General features: G+C 54.1%; 2 protein-coding genes across 42 annotated transcripts in view; one reads left to right on the forward strand and one right to left on the reverse strand.

Moving 5' to 3' along the window:
- Nucleotides 1–7,603, forward strand: part of LEUTX (leucine twenty homeobox) — a 45,800-nt gene extending 38,197 nt beyond the window's left edge. For 7 of the 21 annotated variants that reach the window (XR_015145978.1, XR_015145971.1, XR_015145972.1 and 4 more), the window contains one exon: nt 7,121–7,603. Coding sequence is in view for 9 of the 21 variants with exons in the window: in XM_086352508.1 (XP_086208634.1) it covers nt 7,121–7,161 (41 nt within the window). In the remaining 12 variants the exon portion in view is untranslated. Of the gene's footprint in view, nt 1–1,888; nt 3,479–3,503; nt 3,612–6,535; nt 6,755–7,120 lie in introns of those variants that run through there. The other 14 variants (XR_015145982.1, XR_015145980.1, XR_015145984.1 and 11 more) reach the window with 7 other exon arrangements.
- DYRK1B (dual specificity tyrosine phosphorylation regulated kinase 1B) lies at nt 2,992–22,902 on the reverse strand. Of its 21 annotated transcripts, none has more exons than XM_086352487.1 (14): nt 22,744–22,902; nt 20,547–20,710; nt 19,418–19,537; nt 19,139–19,327; nt 18,620–18,767; nt 17,483–17,769; nt 16,656–16,802; nt 16,429–16,569; nt 16,105–16,140; nt 15,825–16,020; nt 15,351–15,457; nt 15,079–15,255; nt 7,332–7,411; nt 2,992–4,207 (listed from the first exon to the last, which is right to left on the reverse strand). In XM_086352487.1, exons 2-14 carry the CDS (start codon nt 20,607–20,609, stop codon nt 3,994–3,996), a joined length of 1,905 nt encoding a protein of 634 aa, XP_086208613.1. In that variant the 5' UTR covers nt 20,610–20,710; nt 22,744–22,902; the 3' UTR covers nt 2,992–3,993. The 21 variants fall into 21 exon arrangements, with proteins under 21 accessions (XP_086208613.1, XP_086208604.1, XP_086208615.1 ...); XM_086352478.1 differs by lacking the exon at nt 22,744–22,902 and adding an exon at nt 21,973–22,696; XM_086352489.1 differs by lacking the exon at nt 16,105–16,140.
- Between the last annotated feature and the right edge of the window lie 50 nt (nt 22,903–22,952).

A 22,952-nucleotide genomic window follows, 5' to 3' on the forward strand; every position in this document is an offset into this window, starting at 1 on the left:
TTCTCAGACACTCTTGCCAGAACCCATTCCAAGTTTGTGATTTTCTAAAGTTGGACCTGAGAATTTGCACTTTTTCACCAGGTTGCACACTTGGAGAACTTCTGTCCTGTCACTCTGCATTTTCCACACACTGACTGAGTGCAGCTAATGGAAACGTTGACTGGGGCTTTAAAACAACAACAACAAGCTCCATGCGTATAGGCCCCTGCTGGGATGCTTTGGGCTACAAATGACAGAAACCCAATTCAAACTGGCTTAAGCAGAAACGATATTTATACGCTCATCTAACGGAGCAGGTTACGTCTGCCTTCAGGTACAGGTGGATCCAGGGCCGAGGAGGTAGTCAGGATTCTCTTTCCCTCTTCATCTCTCAGCTCTGTCTTCCTTTCTGTGCGGTCATTTCCAGGTGAGCCCTCCTTGCAAACGGGCCCCCAGCAGCTCTGGCCTTGGATCCTACTGGCTGGGAAACCACCACCTTTTGTGTTTTGTGGTGTCCCCCTTCCCTGCCAGCTCAGGGGAAGCCCACCCCAGCTCTCATCGGCCAGGTCTGGGTCACAGGCTCATTTCTGAAGTCGTGGTGGTCAGGGAGATGGAAGAGTCTCAGTAGGGAGGTCCAGGTTATGGGCTCAGCCCTAGAGAACCAGCAGGTGGACTTACCCGCACCCAAAACACACAGATGAAGAGGCAGAATGCGGGATGCTGCAGCCAGAAAAATGGGCGGCTACTGGGCAGGCCAGTATAACGTGTCCACTGCACCACCTTCAGGGAAAGGGCACCAGGCAGCCGACGTGTGTCCCACTCATTAACCTTTCATAAATGGGTCCGAGCACAGAGATGATGGTGAGAGAGGGAACCTGGAGTTTGATGTGTTGTTTTGTTTATACAGAGGAAAGGCTTGGGCAAATAGCCTGTGGCCCTAGAAGTCAGCACAGCGGTTATCCTTGGGGAGAGGGTGTATGATCAGTCCTCTGTTGCTGCTTTAACGACCCCCCTCACCTTAGTGGTATCATAAAATACTGGGACCTGATGACGACTATCATTTACGTGTCTGGTAGTTCGCTGAGCTCTTAAGTATGTGATCGCAGTGGTGGAATTCCTATAAGGTGATGGACGGACACAGCAGTGTCTGCACCAGGAGGCAACCAGCGGGTGGCGGGAGCAAGCAGGACAGCCTATAGTCTGAGACCCACTCAGTTAAACGGGGACTGAAACCAGCCTCACAGGGGCGCTGGGAAGAGTCAAGGGAGTCATGCAGGTAAAGGCCTCACACGCCACCTGACACAGCGCGGGTGTCCCTGTGAGAATAAAAGGAGTCAGGCCTGAGGAGGGAGGGCTCATGCCCTACCCTGCAGCGTGTTACCCCCAGCAGGAAGAGGGGTACCCTGCACTCCCAGACAGGAAGGGCAACCACCTTACTACCCAGAAGCGGGAGGGGACGCTTCCTTCTTGCCTTGCCACAAGCCCAGCCAATGGGAAGCCGGCACTGCCTGCTGCCTCTGATTAACTTTCTGATAACTTTCCTGTCACACTGTCCTTACTACGAAAGCCTTCTACGTTGTGTTAACTTCTTGGTTTGCCATACAGAATGCTGCCCCATCCATGAATTTTTAAATAATGCAAATTAGATCTTAATTTACTCAGTTAAACCTTGTTTTTTGCTAACACTCCTAAAAGTGGTAACTCACTCACCACATGATCACCAGTTGTTTGGCTCCATGTAAGAGGACCCAGGTCCAAAGGGCTTGAATTAGAAAGAAATGCATTACTTCACACACAGCAAGAAATCCAGAGGTGTAGGGTGTTTCAGGGTTGTTGAAGTCAGACATTTAAGAAAATTTAATTTTACTTCCAAAAGAATTTTAACTTAAAAATACATGTATTTATCAAGTGCCAACTAATCACCAGGCCCAGAAGTGGAGACACAGCAGAGGAATCAGAGCCCCTCGCCTGGCTCCGTGACTCAAGTCCTTCTGCCCAGACCTCCTCGGCCTGACAGGCGAGCCCCCAGGGGCTGGCACTGCCCCCCTCACATGGCATATCCAGAGGTGGTACGAGGAGTCTGAGCTGCCCACTCCCCTTTTTGATTTAGCTCTACAGAGGTATTTACGTGCAGTGAAATAAACCCATTTTAAGTGCACAGCGCAGCAAACCCCAAAAGGTTCCCTCTTCCACTTGCTGGTTTTACCACGTTTTCGTGCGCAGTGTCTCTGTGTGCTGGGTTCTCAGCTTTCTGGAATGGTATCGTCGTCCGGTATGGAATCTTCTGAATTTTGCTCCATTCACAGAACATTATTTTTCTCGCACACCTGTAGTTCCTTCCTTTTCACTACTGCATAATATTCATTTAAGAGGGATTTATTGACTCCATGCCAGGTTCTGGAGATAAAGTGGCGACAAGAACAGGCTTTGTCCCCATCCGTGTGGATTTATCGATCTCAAGGGAGAGACAGTCATTTAGATCATGAAAGCATCTCGCCTACCGTCTCATTGTGGCTGCTTCTTTGTGTTTGGATGTAGAATATCTTTTTGGTAGGTTCCAGTCCTTTTTTGTTGATGGTTGTTTGGTAGTTGTGATTTTGGTGTTTTCGTGTGAGGAGGTGAACTCAAGTTCTCCTACTCTGCCATCCTATCTCCCGTCTCCAGGAGACAGACATTTAGATGCTGATGTGTATCACAGGTAGTCAGGGCTGAGATGAGGAAAACCAATAGAGCAGAAGCCCAAAACAGACACCCAACCACCCTGGGGGATCAAGGAGGACTTCCTGGAGGAGGAGACATCTTATTTGAGACCTGAAAGATGTATGTGGTTACTTTTGAGAATGAGGTAGGAAGAAAGAGGGAAGCTTCAAAAAAAAGAGAAAAACATGTACAAATGCTTAGAGATGAGGAGTCTGGAGGGCTAGACCAGCACAATCCAAGAGAAACATCATGAGAACCACAAATGTAATTTAAAATTTTTTAGTAGCCACATCAAAAAAAAAAAAAGGAAAATTAATTTTAATAATATATTTTATTTAACCCGATATATCCAAAATATTACCATATTAACATGTGATCAGTATAAAAGCTATTAATGAGACATTTTACATTCTCTTTTTGCACTAAGTCTCTGAGATCTGGCCGGTATTTTACACTAAAGTACATCTCAGGCCACACAAGCCACATTTCGAACCCTCCACGACCACACATGGCTGGTGGCTGCCTTACTGAGCAGAACAGCACAGCAAGACCCTTGTTACTCAAAACACTGGCCTCGCTTGGGAGCTTGTTAGAAATGCAGAATTCTCAGTCCCCCTCCCCAGACCCACTGATTCAGAATCTGCATTTTAACACGATCCCAGGGGACTTATATGTACATTAGTTTAAGAAATATGGGTCCAGTTCTGCCTGAAACACTTCTGTGGCTTCCCACTGCCCTCATGAGAAACCCCAGGTACTGGCCCTGGTAGTCATTCATTCATTCGCTCATTCATTCCTGTTACTGCGCGCCTGCTGTGCACCAGGCCGGGTGCTGGGTGATCCTGGGACACAGCAGGAACACAGACAGACCTGAGTCATGGAGCCCCCAGGCAGTTAAAGGTAAGTACCCAGATCCCTGTTTTCCTTTAGACTGTGTTAAACACACTGTGCTGAGGTGAAGTTACGGTGTGCATGGGGTGTAACGGGAGGTTGACCTGGCTTGAGTGGAGGGGCGGCCAGAAACGAACCCAAATAAGGAAGAGGCCACTATCGCGGCAGAGAGCCACACGCAGGTGAAATGTCCCGCTGCAGGGGACGGGCTGCCAGGCAACTCGGCCGGCCTCGGTCACTAAGAGGGATCGTTTTCAGGCTTCAGGGCCATGTGGAGAAATGCCCGGAGGGGATCGGGTTACGGGGAACGAGCCAGTGATGGGGCTGCAATACTGTCACACCGGCAGAGATGCCTGCATTTGGAAAGCCCACGGGGAGGAGCTGGGCTCAGGAAGATGGTCAGTGTGCCCACAGCGGGAGGACTTAGAGCAAGGAAGTTGGGTCCCTTTTGCTTTGAAGGCCATGTCTTCTGATAAAACACCTGAATTGCTTTAAACTAACTGAGCAGGGAGGGAACGTGTGCAGGATGTGGAGGGAACAAGAATGGCCACGTGCTGTAACTGCTGAAGCTAGGTGATGGGGGCACGGGCACTCATTAGACTCTTCTCTCCGCCTTGGCGCATGTTTGAAGTTTCCCCTTAAAAAAACAAAACAAAGTTAAGTGTTTTTCTTCGCAAGTAATTGGGGATGTTGAAAAAAATATTTTTGGCACCTGGAGAAGAAAGTCTTTGAAGCTCTTCTGAAAAGAAGAAACTGCAGTATTAGAAATGTGAGCATCTCAGGGAATTTCCTGGTGATGCAGTGGTTTGGGCCCCGTAGTTCCACTGCAGGGGGCATGGGTTCAATCCCTGGTCAGGGAGTGTTAGATCCCATAAGTTGCCTGGCAAGGGCACCCCCCGGCCCCCCAACCCAAAAAAAAAAAACCAAAAAACCACTGTGAATGTAAGCATCTCCTTAAGAATGGAGCCCAAGGGGAAGAGGGTTGAAGGCACAGACAGTAGAAGCAATAGTATTCCTGGGTTCAAATCCCAGGGCTGCCACTCACTACCTATGCGACCTGAAGCAACTGATTTCAACTCTGAACTGAAAAACTGGGATAACAGCAGCTGCCTCCTAAGGGCTGTGTTAGGTTGTTACTGAATTAATGCACACAGAGGGCTCAGACTGGTGCCTGGCTTGAAGCAGCGCATGTAAATGTTGGCAGTGGTTATCACAGCACGTGCCAGGCAGATGTCAACACGGCAAAAGGTCTCAAGGCAGACGCACCTGCGGTTCCTTTACAGAATTGACTGTCCCAGTAGTCTGTATCAGAGGGAAAGTCAGGAACTCTCCCAACACCGATGTATTGATACTTTAGTAACCTTCCCTTACACATACAAAATCCTTTTCTACAAGTCAGTTGTTCCAAAGGCTTGTGAAACACCCTCTAAGTAAGTGACTTAAGTTCTGTTTATAATGATAACTGAAGACTTCACGGTAAAGAGGTTCCCTAAGTTGATGGGACCTTGAAAGGAATCCTATAAGCACTCAGAAGTCAGTCTGGGGTGACTGAAGGTTATAGACACACCCCTGTTCTCTTCCTGCCCTGGTGGAATGGTTTAGGTGATATTTTACAAATGATTCCTGAAAGGTTTTTTCCTCTTAAACACAATGTGATTATTGTCTTTTGTTTAGTTAACTCTTTCTCCCACAACAGCTACTGGTGTGTTCTGTTAGTATTCAACAAAAACATGTTTGTTGCAAAAAATACTTTAAAGTGAATCTCCTCTCCCCTACTTTCAACATGCAGAAATGACCACTGGTTTTACATTTTGTCCATCATCTTTACAGATGATGTCTGGGAGTGTTTCAAAATAATACGAGTGGGAAGAAAGCGGGTGGTGTATGTGGAATGGGCAGGGCTGGCGGGACTGAAGGTCACGGGGCTGAGCGAGGGTGCACGCTGAGGCCCAGGTGAGAGTGAGGGCCAAACTCTAGGAAGAGAGGAAGTGAGTTCAGTGTGTCTGTGGCTCAGGCAGTCGGGGGGACAGGCGGAGCAAGTCAGGGACCAGGTCACACCACACACTCAGTGTCAGTCTATGGCATGAGGACTCGGTCCTGAGGACGCTGGAGAAATATGGAAGGACTTCAAGCAAGAGGGTGTGATAAGATCTGGGTTTCACAGAGATCCCTCAGCCGTCCAGTGGAGGTGGGTTAAAGGGGGAGACAGGAGACCAGGCAGAGACAAGGTAGGATAGGACAGAGCTGGACCAAGGCAGGGCCATGACAGATGAGAAGGGGCAGGTGGTCAAGCCCTGGAGGAGGATGGTAGGATGCAGGTTGGGGAGGGAGGCGGCATCAAGGATGAAGCCTTGCGCTCTCTCTGGGAGCCAGGTATGCGACACCCCTGTGACAAGGGCCAAGAAGAGGAGCAGGTTTGCAGTTTGGGACATGGTGAGTATAGGGGCCCGGGGCTGAGGGCAGGATGGAGAGAGGGCTTCTGGGGCCCAGGGAGGAGTCGGAGCTAAAGGCGGAGAGTGGGCATCATCAGTACAGAGGCAGGAAACAGATCACAAGAGGGTGAGATGGCCCAGAGGCAGGAGGAGAGAAGAGCCCCCCACCAGCCTCTGATTTAAGGGGTCAGTGAAAACAGGAACCTCTTGCAAAGAAGCAAGACACAGGAGAAAAACCAGGGGACACTTGTCATAGAAACCGAGGAGAGCATGTCCTTACAGAAACGGGAATGGCCCGCCATATTTGCTAAGATGGCCCATAGGATGAATACCAAAAAGTGCCCACTGAGCCGGGATTCTCAGCCCAGAGAAAGAAATTACAAGAAAACAAGGGCAGAAGGAACCCTCTCGAGACTGGATGAGAGACCATTATGGACTCAAATAGGTTTATTTGTATACACTGATATCTGTATATATACACACACAAATACAAATGTGTGTGTACATGGGTTTCTGCGTATACATTTCCCCAGCTCTGTCAGCTGAGAGACAACGGAGACACCTCAGGTGCAATGACCACGCTCAGTGCCCAGTTCTTGGTTTCCAATGCCACCCTCCATCAGAGCAACTGGGGCTACCTGCAGAGGGGCTGAGTCCAGGGCTGGGCAAGTAAATGTGAGAGGAACTGGCACATCTTACAAGTGCTGAAGAATAAGGAAAGTGCTCGAGGGAAAAAATAAGAATACAGAGCCAACCTGGAAGAGCCCCTATGGCCAAAACTGGAACAAGTTGAGTGAAAAAGTTAATTACGATAGTATTGGGTTGGATGCAGAGAATAAAATATCCATGAGTCCGCACTGATACGACTGTACAAATAAATGGGATAGAAGGGACAAACCTCCCTACAGAATTCCCAGTAAGAAAAGAGGAAATCAGAAAAGCATCCTTAGAACACCACAGTAACAACTGCTGCTGAGCAGCTTCACTGAGGAATACCAAATGAGCGGGCGGAACGCTGAGGGGACCGCTCAGGAGACCCTCACAGGGTCTTCCCGTATTTATCAATTACTGTGGCGGTTTTGACATATGAGAACAAATTCTTTGTATTTTCTCTCCAGGAATTGGAGCTTCTGGGCTGGATTTTGTGACTAGTTTCTAAAAGGCATAAGGAAAAGGAAAACCCTATGAGAAACCTGGCAGCCAGCACCAAAAGGAAGTGATCCGGGTTCCCATCACCTGAGTGGTACTCTTTGCCCAAACCTACACTCCTGGTGTAGCCAGGAGAAGAACATCAGACGACCCCAGACTGAGGGGCGTCCTACCCCATACCTGACCGGGAAGGCCATGGGAGGGAAAGACAGACTGTCACAGAGTGGCGGACACGGGATGAACAACTGCGACACGGCGTCCTGGAACAGAAGAGCATTAGTCAATTCCACCCGTTCTTCCACTAAAGCGAATTCTGTTAGCAGAATAGTAATCGGTGTTCATTGCTTAGTTTTCACAAATGTACTGCAATTAAGTAAGATGCTAACATTAGGGGAAGCGGAAGGAAGTCTCTCTATTATCTTTGCAACTTTCCCGTAAATCTCAGAAAAAGCTTAAGTATCTATTGACTTGGCTACATAGTCACCACCTGCATCCCAGACTCCATCTCATGGGTTCTCGACTCCAGGAAGTCCTCCCTGATACCTTCAACGAGGTCACGTGCTTCACTGGGCTTACCTACCTCCCCCTTCCCGCCGTGACCCCCGTGGTCAGGGCTGTCTCCCCACTGGACAGGTGCTCTGGGAAGACAGGCCGGAGGCTGCTGCAGTCATCTCCAGGGTCCCCCTTACTTCCTGGGACCTGACCTTAGCCCTTTAAGTTCAGAGCCTGCCAGACCCCCCCACCTTCCTTGTCTCCCTACCCTTCCCCCAGTACACCAACTGTCACCAGCACTGTGATTATTTGAGGTGACCACCCTGTCCACAGCCCTTCCCAGCAGACAGACCTCACTGCAGGAGTCCTCCGTCCACGGTGGGTGGAGGGGGTTGGACACTGGACCCCAGCACTCTGACTTCTGTCTGGGGAACTTGGGACGGAAAAGCTGTGGGACCACGTGGGAAGACCCCATAGAGTCAACGCAAGAGCCCCCCAGGGCCAGCCTAGCGGCTGCAAACAAAAACATCAACTGCAAAGAGCAGCGGGGGCCCACAGGGCCTGGGGGAAGCAGGGTCACTGCCCCGTGTTGACTCTCTTCTCTGTCATCACCCACAACCAGCCCACTGTGGGGTCTGCCTTCAAAACGCATCCGGACGACTGCTCAGGCCTCCCCACGCCCTCATCCAGGTCACCGTCCCCTCCCCACAGGCTCCCTGCTTCCACTCCCAGATCTCAGGTCCATCCACACACTCCCTCCCTTAGTGAACTCATCCTGGACCTTATAACCATGACATCACCAACAACTCCATGGTTCTGTCTCCAGCCCAGACGGCGCCCCTGAACACCAGACTCCTGTACCTGCTGGGGTGCCTACCACGACCACGGGCTCCTTCACACAGTGAAACAACACTCTGCTCAGGCTAAAACCTTGCAGTCACTGACCCCCCCCTTTCTCAACTCGCACCCCAATCCACTTCCACCACTACCAAGCTGGCCGAGCCACCACCTCTCAGCTGGATTGGAGCCGCAGCCTCCACGCTGGGCCTGCTTCCATTAAGAGGCCCCCAAAGCGGCCAGAGGAACCCCACTAGGACATGAGATGACGTCACTCCTCAGCTCAGGATGTTCCGACTGCTTCCCACCTCCCTAGGAATCAAATCAAGTCCTTCCCATGCCTGCCCCCGCCCCAATCCCCTGCGTGTCCCCCACCCCCATCCCCTTTCCACTCAGTCTGCTCCAGTTCACCCCTTTTTGCTCCTCCTACGCACTGAGCACATCACAGGACCTTTGAACTTGCTGTTTTTTCCCCCAAACAAAACAGGCGCACAGCTGGTTTCCTCCCTTTTGGTCAGGTCCCGTCTCCAATCGCATTTTCTGAGATCTCTCATTTAACCCCTCCACCTAAAATAGCAGCTCTTGTCGCTATCCCCCTCCCCTGGCCTTCACCAATACTAAGGTAAGGGAAAGTAAGTGAAGTCGCTCAGTCGTTTCTGACTCTGTGACCCCACGGACTGCAGCCTATCAGGCTCTTCCATCCGTGGGATTTTCCAGGCAAGAGAACTGGAATGGATTGCCATTTCCTTCTCCAGGGTATGTTCCTGACCCAGGGATTAAACCCGGGTCTCCTGCACTGCAGGCAGACACTTTACCGTCTGAGCCACCAGGAACAAAAATACTAACTTTTGTTAACATCATCTACCTCTCCCCGCTAGAATGTTAAGTTCCAATGAGGACAGGGCTCTTGAGCATCTTATTTACTATTATAAAACCAGCACCTGAAACAGTACTGCATATCTGATGAATCAACAAATAAAACCCAGACGTTGGCTCCAAGTAACAGAAGGCCCTATTCAACTTGGCTTGAATGATTTAAAAAAAGAAGCTTTATTGGATCCCCTAATAAGAAAGTCCTGAACTAACTCTTCTCAGATGCGGCCTGATCCAGCACTTCAACAACATCCCCAAGGACCTGATGCCTGTCTATCCATTAGGCCTTCCGAGAGAATGGCTGTGCCCTACGGCCACAGCCCACCTGGGTGCGTGCTTAGCCGTGATCATCTTCCCTGCCGTGGGTTAGGTGTCTGCCCTCTGACAGACCCTGTGCTCCTCATGGCAACCTTCTGAGATGACAAGTATATTCTAGACTTTACGATGAAGAAATGGAGCCTCAGAAAGGTGAAATCACTTATCTAAAATCATATCGCTAGTAAGTGGAGGAATTAACGCTTTAATTCCTCTTATGACCCCTTCTTTAACCATCATGGAGATTTTAACGCTGGTGACCATGATGCTGGTAATAGCCATGATATGCTCACCATGTGTATCCTGCTGGTCCTCCACTAACTTCTCTGTGCCCTGGTTTTCTAATACACATAATGACAATAATAATACTACCACACAGGGTGACTCTGAGGGTTAAAAGAGCTAATACATAATATGGACTTCACTGGTGACTCAGACGGTAAAGAATCTGCCAGCAATGCAGGAGATTTGGGTTTGATCTCTGGGTGGGGAAGATCCCCTGGAGGAGGGCATGGCAACCCACTCCAGTACTCTTGCCTGGAGAACCCCATGGACAGAGGAGCCTAATGGGCTACAGTCCCTGGGGTCACAAAGAGTTGGACACGACTGAGCGACTTAACACTTCTCATTACACTTATTACTAATACATAAAATGGTCAGATCTCAAAAAAATCTGTCTCAGTTAGCTATTGCCAGGTAACAAGTCCCCAAACACCATGGCTTAAAATAGAAACCATTTATTTGCTTCTGATTCTGTAATTTGGACAAGGCTCTGAGGGGCAATGGGACTCAGGATGGCTCATCTCTACGCCATGTGGTGTCAGCAGAGAGCTGGGCTAGACTATCCAAGATGGTACCACTCATGGCTGATGTAGCACATCAGCTGGGGGCTGACTGGGCCTCCCTCTTTCCACATCTCTCTCCAAGGGGTGGTCCAGGGCTCCAAGAGAGTAAAAAGCACAAGCTTCTACTTCCTAAGGCCCAGGCCCCCCCAACCAGCACAGCATCACTTCCACTGGATTCTGTTGGTCAAAACAAATCACAGGCCAGCCTAGATTAAAAGGGAGGAGGAGACTCCACCTCTTCCCAGGAGAACCAGGAAAGAACACATGGTCTTCCTCAGTAGCAGCCACTTTAACTTCACGGCAATCAGCTTCCTCACAGGCGTCTCTACTTCAGTCCTCAATCCCCTACAGCCAGTTCCCCACACAACGCCCAAGGGAGCTTTTAACATACGTAACCGATCATGCCTCCTTCCACTGTTCAAAATTCTACAGCTTCCCAGGACTTCCTTGGTGGTTCAGTGATTAGGACCCTGAGCTTTCACTGCTGAGGGCACAGGTTCAATCCCTGGTCAGGAAACAGATCCTGCAAGCCAGCGCAGTGTAAAAAAAAAACAAAAACAAAAACCCAAAACAAACATTCTTCTACAACCTCCCAATGCACCTCGGGTAAAGACACAAACTCCTTACAGGATCCACATGGTCTGGCCTCTTTCTCCCCCTCAGCCTCTACATTCCAAGTCTCACACACACACTTGATTGGGTTAATATCCTTCATCACCTCATTTCCTAGGGTCCAGATGAGACATCCTGTCAAGTGTTCTCACAACACTCTACTTTGTAATTTCATATCTGTGTGATAAGTTAACAATCTGAACCTCCACCCCCGAGACTGTGAGTTCTCTAGGGAAACTCTTTTGTTCTCTGCTGCACTCTCAATTCTGAGCACAAAGCAGAGGCAAGATGAAATGCCCCTTGGATGTCACAGACCTCAGCAAATTTTCAGGCAGCCCTGGGCACAGGGGATCAGCAGAGTCCCTAGGATGCTGGGATCGCTAACTACTATGAAATCACCCGTCCATTCATCTTGTAAATAGTTACTGGGCCTGTACTACATGTCAAGAGCTCTTCTAGGTGTTAGACAGAAAGCATGGAGTAGATAAAAGCTTCTGCCCTGATGGTCTGCTATGGGGGAAGACAGACAATAAGCAAGTTAAAGGGACGACAAATATGAGTATCAGTGATCCAGTTCTAGAAGGGTTGTCAGGAAAAACCTCCAGAAGAAGGTAACATCTGAGTAAAGACCTAAAGGAGATGAAGGTGAGCCTTGACTCTGTGGGAGAAGAGGGTTCAAGGTAAAGAGAACAGCAAGTGCAGAGTTCCTGAGGCCAGTATGGCTGGGGCAGAGGGAACAAGCCGAGGGGAGTGGATGATGTCAGACGGGTAACAGGGACACAGCATGCAGGGCCTTGCAGGCCACAGAGAGGAATGTGGTTTCTACCTTCTGTGAGATAGAGCCACACGGAATCAAGAGCAGGGAGGGGAATGTGACCAGATGCAGGCTTTCAGAATGTCCCTTTGGCTGCAAGTGAGGAACAGACAGTGGGGAGCAAGGAGACAAGCGTGGACAGGGCCAGGGTGACAGGAGTGGAAGTGGGAAGAAATGGTCAGGTTCTGAATATACTTTGAGAGTATTTGCTGATAGACTGGACTAGGGTATAATACAAAGAGGGGAGTTGAGACAACTCCAAAGCTTTTGATCTGAATAACTACAAGGATAGAGCTGACATTTAGTGAGAATGTGGGAGGAATACGTTTTGGGGAAAAGACCAGGAGTTCAGTATCTCTAGATATCCAAGAGGAGGTATGCTGGCAGTCAACAGATCAGGGGAGAGGTTCTGGGTAAATGTCTATGCTCATCACAGATTCCTTACAGGACTTACATGATCCAACTCCTGTGATGTCTTGATGCTCATCTTGCACCTTGCTAAGTCTGGTTTACTCACAGATCCTGAGCTCTCTACCTCCTGGCCACGTAATCTTGGGCTGTGCTTAGTTGCTCAGTTGTGTCCAACTCTTTGCGACCCCATGGACTATAACGCTGTTCATTAGGATTCTCCTGGCAAGAATGCTGGAGTAGGTTGCCATGCCCTCCTTCCCAACCCAGGGATCGAAACCAGGTCTCCCGCATTGCAGGCGGATTCTTTGCCGTCTGAGCCACCAGGGAAGCCCAAGAATAATGGAGTGGGTAACCGATTCCCTCTCCAGGGGAACTTCCCCACCCAGGAATCGGACCGGGGTCTCCTGCATTGCAAGTGGATTCTTTATCAGCTCAGCTACCAGGGAAACCCTATCTTGGGCAAGTTATTTAATTTTTTCTACCATCGGTAACCTCGTTTACAAAAGGAAGATCATAGTAGTATCTCCTTCCTACGGCAATTCATTCAAAAAATACTATTAAGCATTTTTGATATGCCAAAATCTGTTCCACAGTGCTAGAGAGATCCCTCTCCCACACAGCCTGTGAAATCAGCCTTCTGGAAGTCTCCTCCACCCACATTCATCCTCCCCTCCCATCCAAGGGCCCTACCATGGTACAACCCTGGCATCTCCTGCCTAGGACACCACGGCTGCCATCCTGGGCTCCCAGACCCTAGTCTCTCCCGTCAATCTCTTCTGGCAGCTGGCAGCAAATTGGGTCTCTTCCCTTCTGGAAATTACCCCGAGGTTCCCCACTGCCCTCAGGACAAAGTCCAAGCTCCCTCAAGAGCCAACAAAATCCTCCACGACCTAATTTACACAGCCCTTTTCAATAAGATTTCCACTAACACGAATCACCTGCGATTCATTCACACACACCTGTTTCTCATCATTGCCTTCGCGCAAGCCATTCTGCCGCAGCACCGCCACCCCCAAACATTCCTCCGTCTTCAGGTCTCAGTTCAGACAGCACCTCCTTCCCCAGGAAGGTTTCCCTACCGGTGCCGGGCTGGTTCTCTCCGCGTTCCAAGCGGCTTCCGTTAGCGAATGCATGCAGATCCATAACGGGGCTCTTGCCCGTCTCTCCTACCGACTGGGGCTTCCCGCGAGCCGGACCCAACAAAGCAGCTAGCAATGCCCCATATTGTGGGGCCACTTCGGGCCTCCCCGCTTACCTCGTGATCACGAACGCCTAACTTGCATGCTCTCCCAGCACAGCGCGCAACCCACCTGCCGCCAGACTGGAGAACTCAACGCTCCGGAGAGTCTGGCCTAAACCACCCAATCACTACCTTCCTCTCCTCTACAGCCCGCCTCCAGCATCCGGGCCCTGGATGTCTCTGACTGCCGATTGGCTGCCTGGGAAGCCCCTAAGCGCGTGAGCGAAAAGAATTCTGGGCTCTGTAGTTTCGCAACGAAAACAGTGAAAAAGGAGAGCCAAGAACGCCATTTCCCAGAAAGCGCCGCGCACCAGTATCCTTTGAACCTGGCGGCTCTTGATTGGCCGGTTGGGGGACAGAAGTTTCCAAATTACCATGGAAACAGGCCCACTTACCTGGAACCCCGGTAATTTCCTTTTGCCTGAGAATCTAAAACATTTTGCTCAGCACTGATTCCAAAGAGTGACACAAGACGTGTGCATGTGTGAGTGGGGTGGGGGGTGGGTATGTAAATTCTGTTCGCATTGCTGCCTGCCATCCCCCAGATGGCACCAATAAGGCCTGCTACATGCACTCAGCACCTACTGAACGCCGGGCAGAATGAGCCACGCCTGTGCAGACTCTGCACAAAGCCTGGCTTCTCAGGACAGAACCTGATGTTCTCCATAGACAGCTGGCCCTTTACCTTTCAAGGTCTCTGTTTATCCGAGAAAAGGCCAGTGTGGGCTAGGAGCATATCCAGGATCGCTGTCTAGGATTCCACAGCCCCACGCCTCCTACAGGCCCATGTCTGTGCCATAACTTCCCCAGGGACCGGGGCCTCACCCCAACCACAAAGCTCTGCCAGCACCCCTTCCCCAAACACCGTTCCCCATGCCTCTGAGGGCGGGGTGAGGGGAGCCAAGGGCCTGCAAACGCTCAGGCGGGCATGTGAGAAAGCTCTTTACTGGGGGGTACAGCAAGGAGGAGCAAGGCCATCTCCCCCTACCTGCCCCCACCCCTCCTAGGGCCCTGGGGTGAGAGGGGTCTCCCCCACCCCACTGGACCACCACTGTCTTTGGTACAATAAATAGAAAACAAGGGGAGAGAGGGGGCCAAGGGTCCAGTCCTTAGTGGGGAGGTGAGCCTCAACCCCTCTCCTTGAACCCCTGCCCCAGGCCCCAATCAGTGCAGGCCTCACCCGCCCCCGCTGGGTAGCAGCAATTCCAGTCAAGGGGAGAGATGAGGATGGGAGCCCAGGGCCCCCGGATGGGGGGGTATGGCTTCAGGAGGGGCCCCAGGGAGGGGGCAGGGTCATGAGCTGGCTGCCGTGCTCTGGGGTACACCACGGAGGCCCAAGCGAGGCCCCAGGGTGGTAGGGTCATCGGGGGGTGGGAGGGGTGGACGACCCCCTGTCATCCGAGTCCGGAGGGCTGAGGCAGCTGGGTGCTGGGGGGCAGGCGCTGGGTGAGGTGGGGAGCAGTCTGGGGGCCCGCCCACCAGGCTCACATCCATCAGCTCCGGGGGTGGTGGTGAGGTTGGTGATGGGGGACGACCAAGGCATCGGGGTTGGGCGGGTAACTGGGCTCCAGCCCCTGGCAGTGATGAGGCAGAGGCAGGGGCCTGATGTGTCTTGTGGGGCACATCCCCCCCGGCCCAGGGGCGCAGCGGCTGGGAGGGCGGAACCTAAAGGAGCAAAGCAACGGTGGGTGATGGAGACCTGGGTTCTGAAGCCCCAAACTGCCCACCACCCTCCTCCTAAGTCCCCAAGACCCCATTACCTGGGGGCTGTTCATCTCACAGTCAGTGATGGGGGGCCCAGGGCCCCCACAATATCGGTTGCTATAGCGGTAGGTCCTGTTGTCACTGGAGGAGCCACTGGAGCCTCCTGGAAGTGCCAAGGAAGGAGAGAGGCTTAGCAAGGAAAGGGAGGGGGGGTGGTCTTCAGGTGGCTGAGTCTGGTTCATGGCCCAGGCCCATTCAAAGGATCAGACACAAGTGAGATTAGGGGTCAGGGTTCAGTTGGGTGTCAGAGAGTCAAAACAAGTTTTAGAGATCTGAGCCCAAGCTCAGAGAGACGCTCAGGGATCGTCTGCGCTCCCCTGCTCCACCCACTGTTGAGTTCAGGATCTCGTAGTTTCAAAGCTCTAGGCCAAGGCCCAGGTGACAAAGCTATTCCCCACCCCACCCCCATCCCCCCGCCCCACACCCCCCAATCAGAGCTACCCGACCCTCATCCGGCACTGAGCACCCACCGGAGCTGGAGATGGAGCTGGCGGTGCTGGAGGAGGGGCAGGTGTCGAGGGGTGCGGGCGAGGTGGAGGCACTGCTGCCCGCCGGGCCCGTGTTGGTGGCCTCATCAGCCGTGCGGCGGAAGAAGCCGTGCTGCAGCGCCCCCAGCGGGCTGATGCGGGCGGCGGGCTCATACTCCAGCATGCGCAGCACCAGGTCCTGGAAGCGGAGGTAGTCGGCGGGGCTGTGGCCCGGCTCCCCCGCCCGCCGGCCCCCGGGCCCGCCCGTCTGCACGCCCAGCACCTCCTGCAGCCGCCGTGTCCCAGGGCCCTGGTAATCCTGGCAGGGGGAGGTGGGAGGGGGGGCAAGAGAGTGGCCGTCAGTGGGCAGGAGGGGCAGGGAGACACACACGGGGAAACAGAGGCACAAGAGAGAAAGTGGAAAAAGAGAAGCTAAGAAGAGCTGTGCGGTGGGTAGTAGGAGAGAGGGGGTGGGCGGGGGAGGAAGGAAAGGACAGACAGGGAAAGACACAGGGAGAGGAAGCAGGGAGACGGAGGAGGGAGCCCCAAGTGTGAGAGAGTGAGGGGCCGCCGGGGTAGGAGGAGCGGCGTGGGGCGGGGGCCGCACCTTCCTGAGTTCCTTTGTCCTTCGTAGGGTCCAGCCGCCCCCAGGCAGCCGCTCAAAGTACTTTCGAGCCTTGGGCGCCTGGTCCAGCATGGGGGCTGGTGGGATGCCCAGCACCTCCACGATCCGGTTCATCTGGTCCACCTGAGAGCAGGCGGGCCGTCAGGGTCACTGGGCCGGCCGGGCCTCCACCCCCTCCTTGGGAGCACACCCCCTCCTCGGGAGCACACCTCATTGGAGCCACTGAAGAGGGGCTCTCCAGTGTGCATCTCCACCAGGATGCAGCCAAGGGACCACATGTCAATGGCCAGGTCGTAGGGAGTGCCCAGGAGCACCTCGGGCGAACGGTAGAAACGGCTCTGGATGTACTGGTAGATCTGGAGAAGGGGAGAAGGCAACCATCAGAGGTCCCAGCCTCTGTTACGAGAACAGCCCCAAAGCTAGGAGGGCCGACCGAGGGCAAGCCTCCTGCCCCCAACACTTGGGACGGGGGGCGCCAAACCCTCATGTTATCAGCACCAGCTTGCTGGAATCACCACCACTATCGTACTTATCGGCTTCAGGGCTCTCTGCCGGCCTAGTCTGGTCCTGAGCCCCTCTAAGTCACCAGGGGCTGGCAGCCGCCAAACCTAGGCCCTTCCCACCCTCCCAAACCAGATCCTTTTCAAGCCACTACCAGCATCATCTTAGCTGCAAAGTTGAAAAGCCTCGCCCCTTCCATCCCCAGCTTTAAGAGCACAGGGTAAACAAAACTTTGCAGAGCGCCACAGCCTTTCAGGCTCACAGCCACCCAACTATCCCTCTGCCCACCCCCTCCTCAATCTGGCAAAACTGGCCCTGTCCCCTCAGGCTCCGCTCTCCCCTCTCCTTCGGGCAGTACACCCGGTGGCCCTCTCCCTCTCTTGGCCCCATCCCAAGCACCGTAGCTCAGGTATCAGGCTGCACGTGACAAGGCTATCCCCGCCTAGCCTCGCCCCGAGGACCCAGGCCGCCAGTCGGCCCCGCCCACAGCCGGGCCACACCCACACCGAGCCCCGCCCCCGGGGCTGGGCCGCACCCGCTGGCCGAGCTGGCAGGAGCTGCCGAAGTCCACGATCTTGATGGCGCTGCGCTTGGGGTTGCAGAGCAGGATGTTCTCGGGCTTGAGGTCGCAGTGAATGATGCTGAGCTCGGGCGTGGCCAGGAAGAGCAGCGCCGTGCAGAGCTGCTGCGCCAGCTTCCGCGTCAGGTTGAGCGAGACGCCGCGGAAGTGCGTGTTGCGCAAGAGGTCGTACAGGTTGTAGGAGAGCAGCTCGAACACCAGGCACAGGTGGTTCCGGAACATGAAGTGCCGCTTCAGGTGCACTGCCGGGAAGGGGGCGGAAACGGGCCGAGCAAGAAACTGAGGCTCTGCGAGGGCTGCGGCCCACAGTCACAGAGAGGCTGCTTCTCGAGCACAGACCAAACTGGAGTTTGCTCTGCGTGCTGGGTGCATGCGTGCTAAGTCGCTTCAGTCGTGTCCCACTCTTTTCGACCCTGTGGATTGTAGCCCACCAGGCTCCTCTGTCTATGTGATTCTCTACTGCCTACTAATTGGAACGTTTTCATATGTCCACAATTTCATTTACAGGAAGTTAATCTCTTTTCTAATCTCTGTCAGACTTTGTGATTAAACCAAAGAGGAAGTTTCTATTTGCTGCTGATGGGTTTTTAATACCGTCCTACACTTCATTTTATAACACTGTTTTTAGTCTCAGTTCTATTTTTGTGACAAAGGGTACTCGCTTTCCATTTACCGTAAGGATGTGTATCTTCCCTTTAAAAGAAACACAGACTCCTTCAATCTACTTGATTTTTCTAAGAGGAATCAGTACAGGAAAGAGGACAAATATGCACACACAGTAAAGGCTCTGGAGGTCAGCGCCTGGTCAAATGACAGCTCTGCCGAGTACAAACGCGGTGACCTGCTGCAAGTGATGGCACCTAACTGCCTCTGTTTTTCCATGTCCAAGCTGTGGGTAATCTGTGATGAGGGTCACCAAGTTAATGTGTGTCAAGTTCTTCCAGTAGAGCCTGACCCCTTAGTGAGCACTCAATCAACTGACCAGCATTCTCATGTGAACAGGGTACGGTGAAAGTGGCAAGCCTGCCCTGAAGACCTCAGCCCCTGCCCGTAAGGGGGGGCCCACCCGAGCAGCCCTGCCCCAGGCCTCACCTATGTAGTACTTCATCTCTGTGTCGTGCTGGTTCATCAGCTCCAGCAGCCGCAGCTCAATCTGGGCCTGGTTCAGGAAGGCTTTCTTGTTCTTGATGATCTTAATGGCCACCAGCTCCTGGGTCTGATGGTCATAGGCCTTCACCACCTGTGATCACAGGCCGTCACAATGTGAGGGAACGGGGGCACAGGGAACAGAGCCAGGGACCACCCCTCTCTCCAGCAAGGACACCCACCGATACCACCACCAGTAATACTACTCATTCAAAACGGCTGTTTACCCACAGCCAGACGCTAGGGTAAACACGGGACACAGCCTTATGTGGGGAGTCCTGTTGTTTGCACTATTTTATAGAAAAGGAAACTGAGGCACAGGTAACCAACTGACTGCACTGGGACAAGTGGCCCCGCGCGGAGCTCGAAGCCACTGAGCCCACTGGCTGTGGGTGGGGGTCAATACCAGGGGGTGCCCGTACCTCCCAACCCCTGGATCAAGGTCGGGTGAGGGGCATCCCGCACCTGGCCAAAGGAGCCTTTGCCAATGAGTGAGTCGATCTCATAGCGCTCCAGCCAGCGCTCGCCGCTGCGCACGATGTAGTCATGGTTGTCATCGTCGTAACCGTGGTTCAGGACCTTTTTCTCCTTCTTGGTGCTCGAGTCCTGAGGTGGCGCCTGCTGGGCCCGCCGCTTCTTCTTCGCATAGTACACCTGCCCAGCCGGCCAGGAGACGGGGAGCGGTGAGTGACAGGTTGTCAGGACCCCTCTGCGCCCAGCCTGTATCCCCGCTCCTCTGCCCACCTCATTGATGTGCTTGTAGGTCTTGATGAGGTCCACGGAGAGCTTACGCAGCGGGGCCGAGGTTGCGTCTCGGAAGGCCAGGGGCAGCCTCCGCGGCAGGAGCCGTACTTCCGGCAGCACCTGGGGACAGGCAGGGTGACCAGTCGGTGGGCACTGAGGGAGGCCTCCACCCTTACCTCAAGGGGGCGAACTCTGTGGGCTGTTGGCTCACCATTACCACACGGGTTATTTATCTGGTCACTGACAACCCCACTAGAATTTAAACTCCCAAAGGACAGAGACTTGACTTATTCTCACTTCCTCTCCTGAGCCTGGAGCAGGGCCTCACACAGAGTGGGTGTTTATGAGCAATTTGCTGAGTGAATCACGAAGTGAATGATTTACCCCTGACCTTTCATCACACACCTTGATTCTTTTCTAAACCTCAGTTGGAGAGGTTGGAAACCTGGGCTCTGACCCTCCCCATCCTTCAGTGGAGACCATCCATCCCGGGACTGCCTCCCAGAGGGGCTCCCTATCTTGCCTCGTCCTCACCCTTTGGGGCCTCCCCACCCTGCACCCCTTCTCTGTGCCTCTCTGCCCAGTTTCTTCACCCTGAGGATCGTGGATCCTCATACTCCATCCTGTTTCAAGCTCTACAGCTCAGTCTTCAGTCTACCCTTGAAGCTCTTAACCCTGCACTCCCAGGCCCGGCTGGCTCCAAAATCCTTCAGGCTCAAGCTTCTTCCCTTTGAACTCCTCCAGATCTTTCACTTTGGATTTTTTTTTTTTCTTAATGAGTATTTATTGAGTGTTTACTGTGTGCCCGGCACTGTTCTCAGCATTTCCAACTGCATTTCATGAACTTGTTTAATCCTCACAACGCTGTGAGGTAGGCATCGGGTCCCATTTGACAGAACAGGGAAGTGAAACATGTGGAACCTAAGGAAATAACCACTGTGCCTGGACGGGAGCCCAGGCTCTCCAAATCCCGACTCCTCCAGCGACTCCTCTCTATCTTCCACTCCCAAGGCACCCTTCACGCCCGGCAGACTGTCCTGGGCAACCACATCATCTTTTTTGGCCCCAAGATCCTTCTATCCCAGCCTCCCCCTTCCCCAGGCAGGTGAGGAGCCAGCGGAACGCGTACCTGCGTGTGCTCCTGGGGCCCCGGGAAGCCAGAGAAGGGACCATGGCCCGGTGGGACAGCCATGGTGGGCTCAGAGGGCCGCAGGGGAGCGAGGCCTGGAGCGGGAGCCCGGCCGGGGGGCGCCTTCTCGCATCCTGCACCTCGGCTGCCACCGCCGCTGAGACCTGAGAGGGGGCGGGGTGGGGGGGAGAGGGGGGACATGGAACAAGGGGATGTGTTGGCCAGTGCCAAGCAAGAAAGAGGTGGGCAGCAGAGAGAAGGCGGGGCCCAGAGCAAGGAGGAAAGGGTGCAAGGGGTCAACAGGTGGCAGTGAAGAGCGGACAGAGAGAAGTGGCGGTGGGGGCACAGCAGAGTCCCCAGCAAATGATGACCAGATACATGAAGCAGGCGGCACGCAGAGAACACGGGAAAGGGAACAATTGGGAGCCAGGCAGGAATGTGGGCCGTGACAGGAAAGGACAGAAAGACATGAATAATTGGGGGGAGGAAGAGAAGAGAGAAACCACAGACAGCACAGGGAGTTGGGTTCACGCTCTCCTCCCCATTTCCACTTATGGCTCTCCTCAGGGCCCCTCCTGGAGTCTTCTCTGAACGTCAGGGCCTTGTCTTACCACAAGACGGTCCCTCCACTTCAAGGTCTACACTTCCCAGTAGGTCCCCCAATCCAGAGAACTCTAGGCTCCCTCCCAAACCACAAGGGAGTCTTCCGGCCCCCTCTAAATCACAGCAGACTCCTCTGCAGGCCCCTAAAACCACATCAGGGTCCTCAGAGAGCTCCCAACCACACCAAGGTTATCTGAGGACCCCTTTATAACAGAGTCCTAACCCCAAGGCATTCTCACCCACCAGGGTACACCCTTCTCAGGGGACCCTCCCCATGTGGTGCCAAGACCTCTTCCCTAACATTTCCTCCCACATCAGGGACCACCCTCCAGTAATTTCCCAAACCATATCCAGTTTCCGCATGCTACACCAGGGCCCTTCTCCACATTACTCCAAGCTGCTCCCCCCTCCCCCACTAGGGCCACTCCTTTGGGAAGCAAGGGGGAGGCGTTTCTATCCGCGCTTTAGAGTGGATCGTCCTTCTCTCCCCTACCATGGATCCTACCCCCACCCTCCCAACCAATATTCCTGTCAGGGCCCTTTCTCCAGTTACTCCTTCACACTACAGTCAATCCACAGCTGTGCCCATTCCTAGAAGTCCCCCAGAGCCAAATTCGCCAAATATCACAGAGTTCTCCCCTTCCAGAGTATCTTCTACACCAAACTCCTCTCCCCACGGGCCTTCTCCCCTGTCAGTCCTTTCTCCCATGCCAAGCCCTGCCACTCCACGATCCCTCCTCTCTCTTGGAGCTCCCCCACAAAACAATCTCTGCCCCGGGGCCCTCCCACAACAGGACCCTCTCTCCCAGCCTCCACCCCATACCCGGGTCAGGGCTGGCGCGCCCACGGGGGGCTGGAGCGCGGTGGGGCCCCCAGTTGGGTGGGCGAGCGGCCAGCATGGCGGTGGTGGCTGTGGTGAGGAGACAGCCGCCTGTCCCGGCCCTGCCGGCCCGGCAAGCCCCGCGGCGGGGAGGGCAAGCGGGACAGGCGGCCCGGTGGGTGACAACAGCAGGCAGCAGCCGCCGCCGCCAGGGGCGGGGAGAGAAGGAAACTAGGGTCAGCCCGGGGCACGCGGGGGAAGGGGAAAGCAGGTGGACGGGGGAGGGGCGGGTTAACCCTCGCCCCGCCGGCCCCGCCCAGCGCAGCCACCCGCCCCAGGGGACCCCGGCGTCCCGCCCCCCACCCTGGAGGCCAGCCCCGGCCTGAGGAGCCCAGGCGGGCGGGGCCGGACCGAACTTGGCAGTCCACACCTACCATGGCAACAACCGTGCCATTGGTCGTTGCTGCCAAGACATCAACCAATCACAGCGCAGGACAGCGGTTGCTAGGCGACGACGATGCGGCCGGCGGAGCCGAGCCCAAACAAAGGGCGGGAGCGAGGCCCCGCTACCCCCTCCTAAGACTGCTCCCTCCGGCTCGGCCCCTTCCAGGAATCCGACTATGAATAGCCAGGCAAAGCCTGCACCTGCCCGCCGCCCCCCTTCTCTCCTCCTTCGGCCTCGTGCTAAATCTCGCGGCGACGCAGGCAGGGCGGGTCCCAGACTACCCTCCCTCCCCGAGAGCGCGTGCTGCCCCCCGGGAGCTGCGTCCTTACCTGAGGGCACGGGCAAGGGAACTCAAGCTGCTCGGGAAGCCCGAGCTCAGTCCTGCCCACAGGCTGAAGATATCCGGCGAGCGCAGCAAGCCAGGGCCACGATTACCCAGTAATGCAACCAGCAAAATGGCGACCACAACAAACCGGCCCCCCCGCCCCGGACTCCGCCCCCACCCCCCCAAGCTGTTTCCCCTCACGTGACCCACGGC

Source organism: Bos grunniens, chromosome 18 (genome assembly GCF_055505025.1).
Source record: "Bos grunniens cultivar Pamir isolate PY7600 chromosome 18, Bosgru_T2T1.0, whole genome shotgun sequence".
Classification (NCBI taxonomy): Eukaryota; Metazoa; Chordata; class Mammalia; order Artiodactyla; family Bovidae; genus Bos; species Bos grunniens.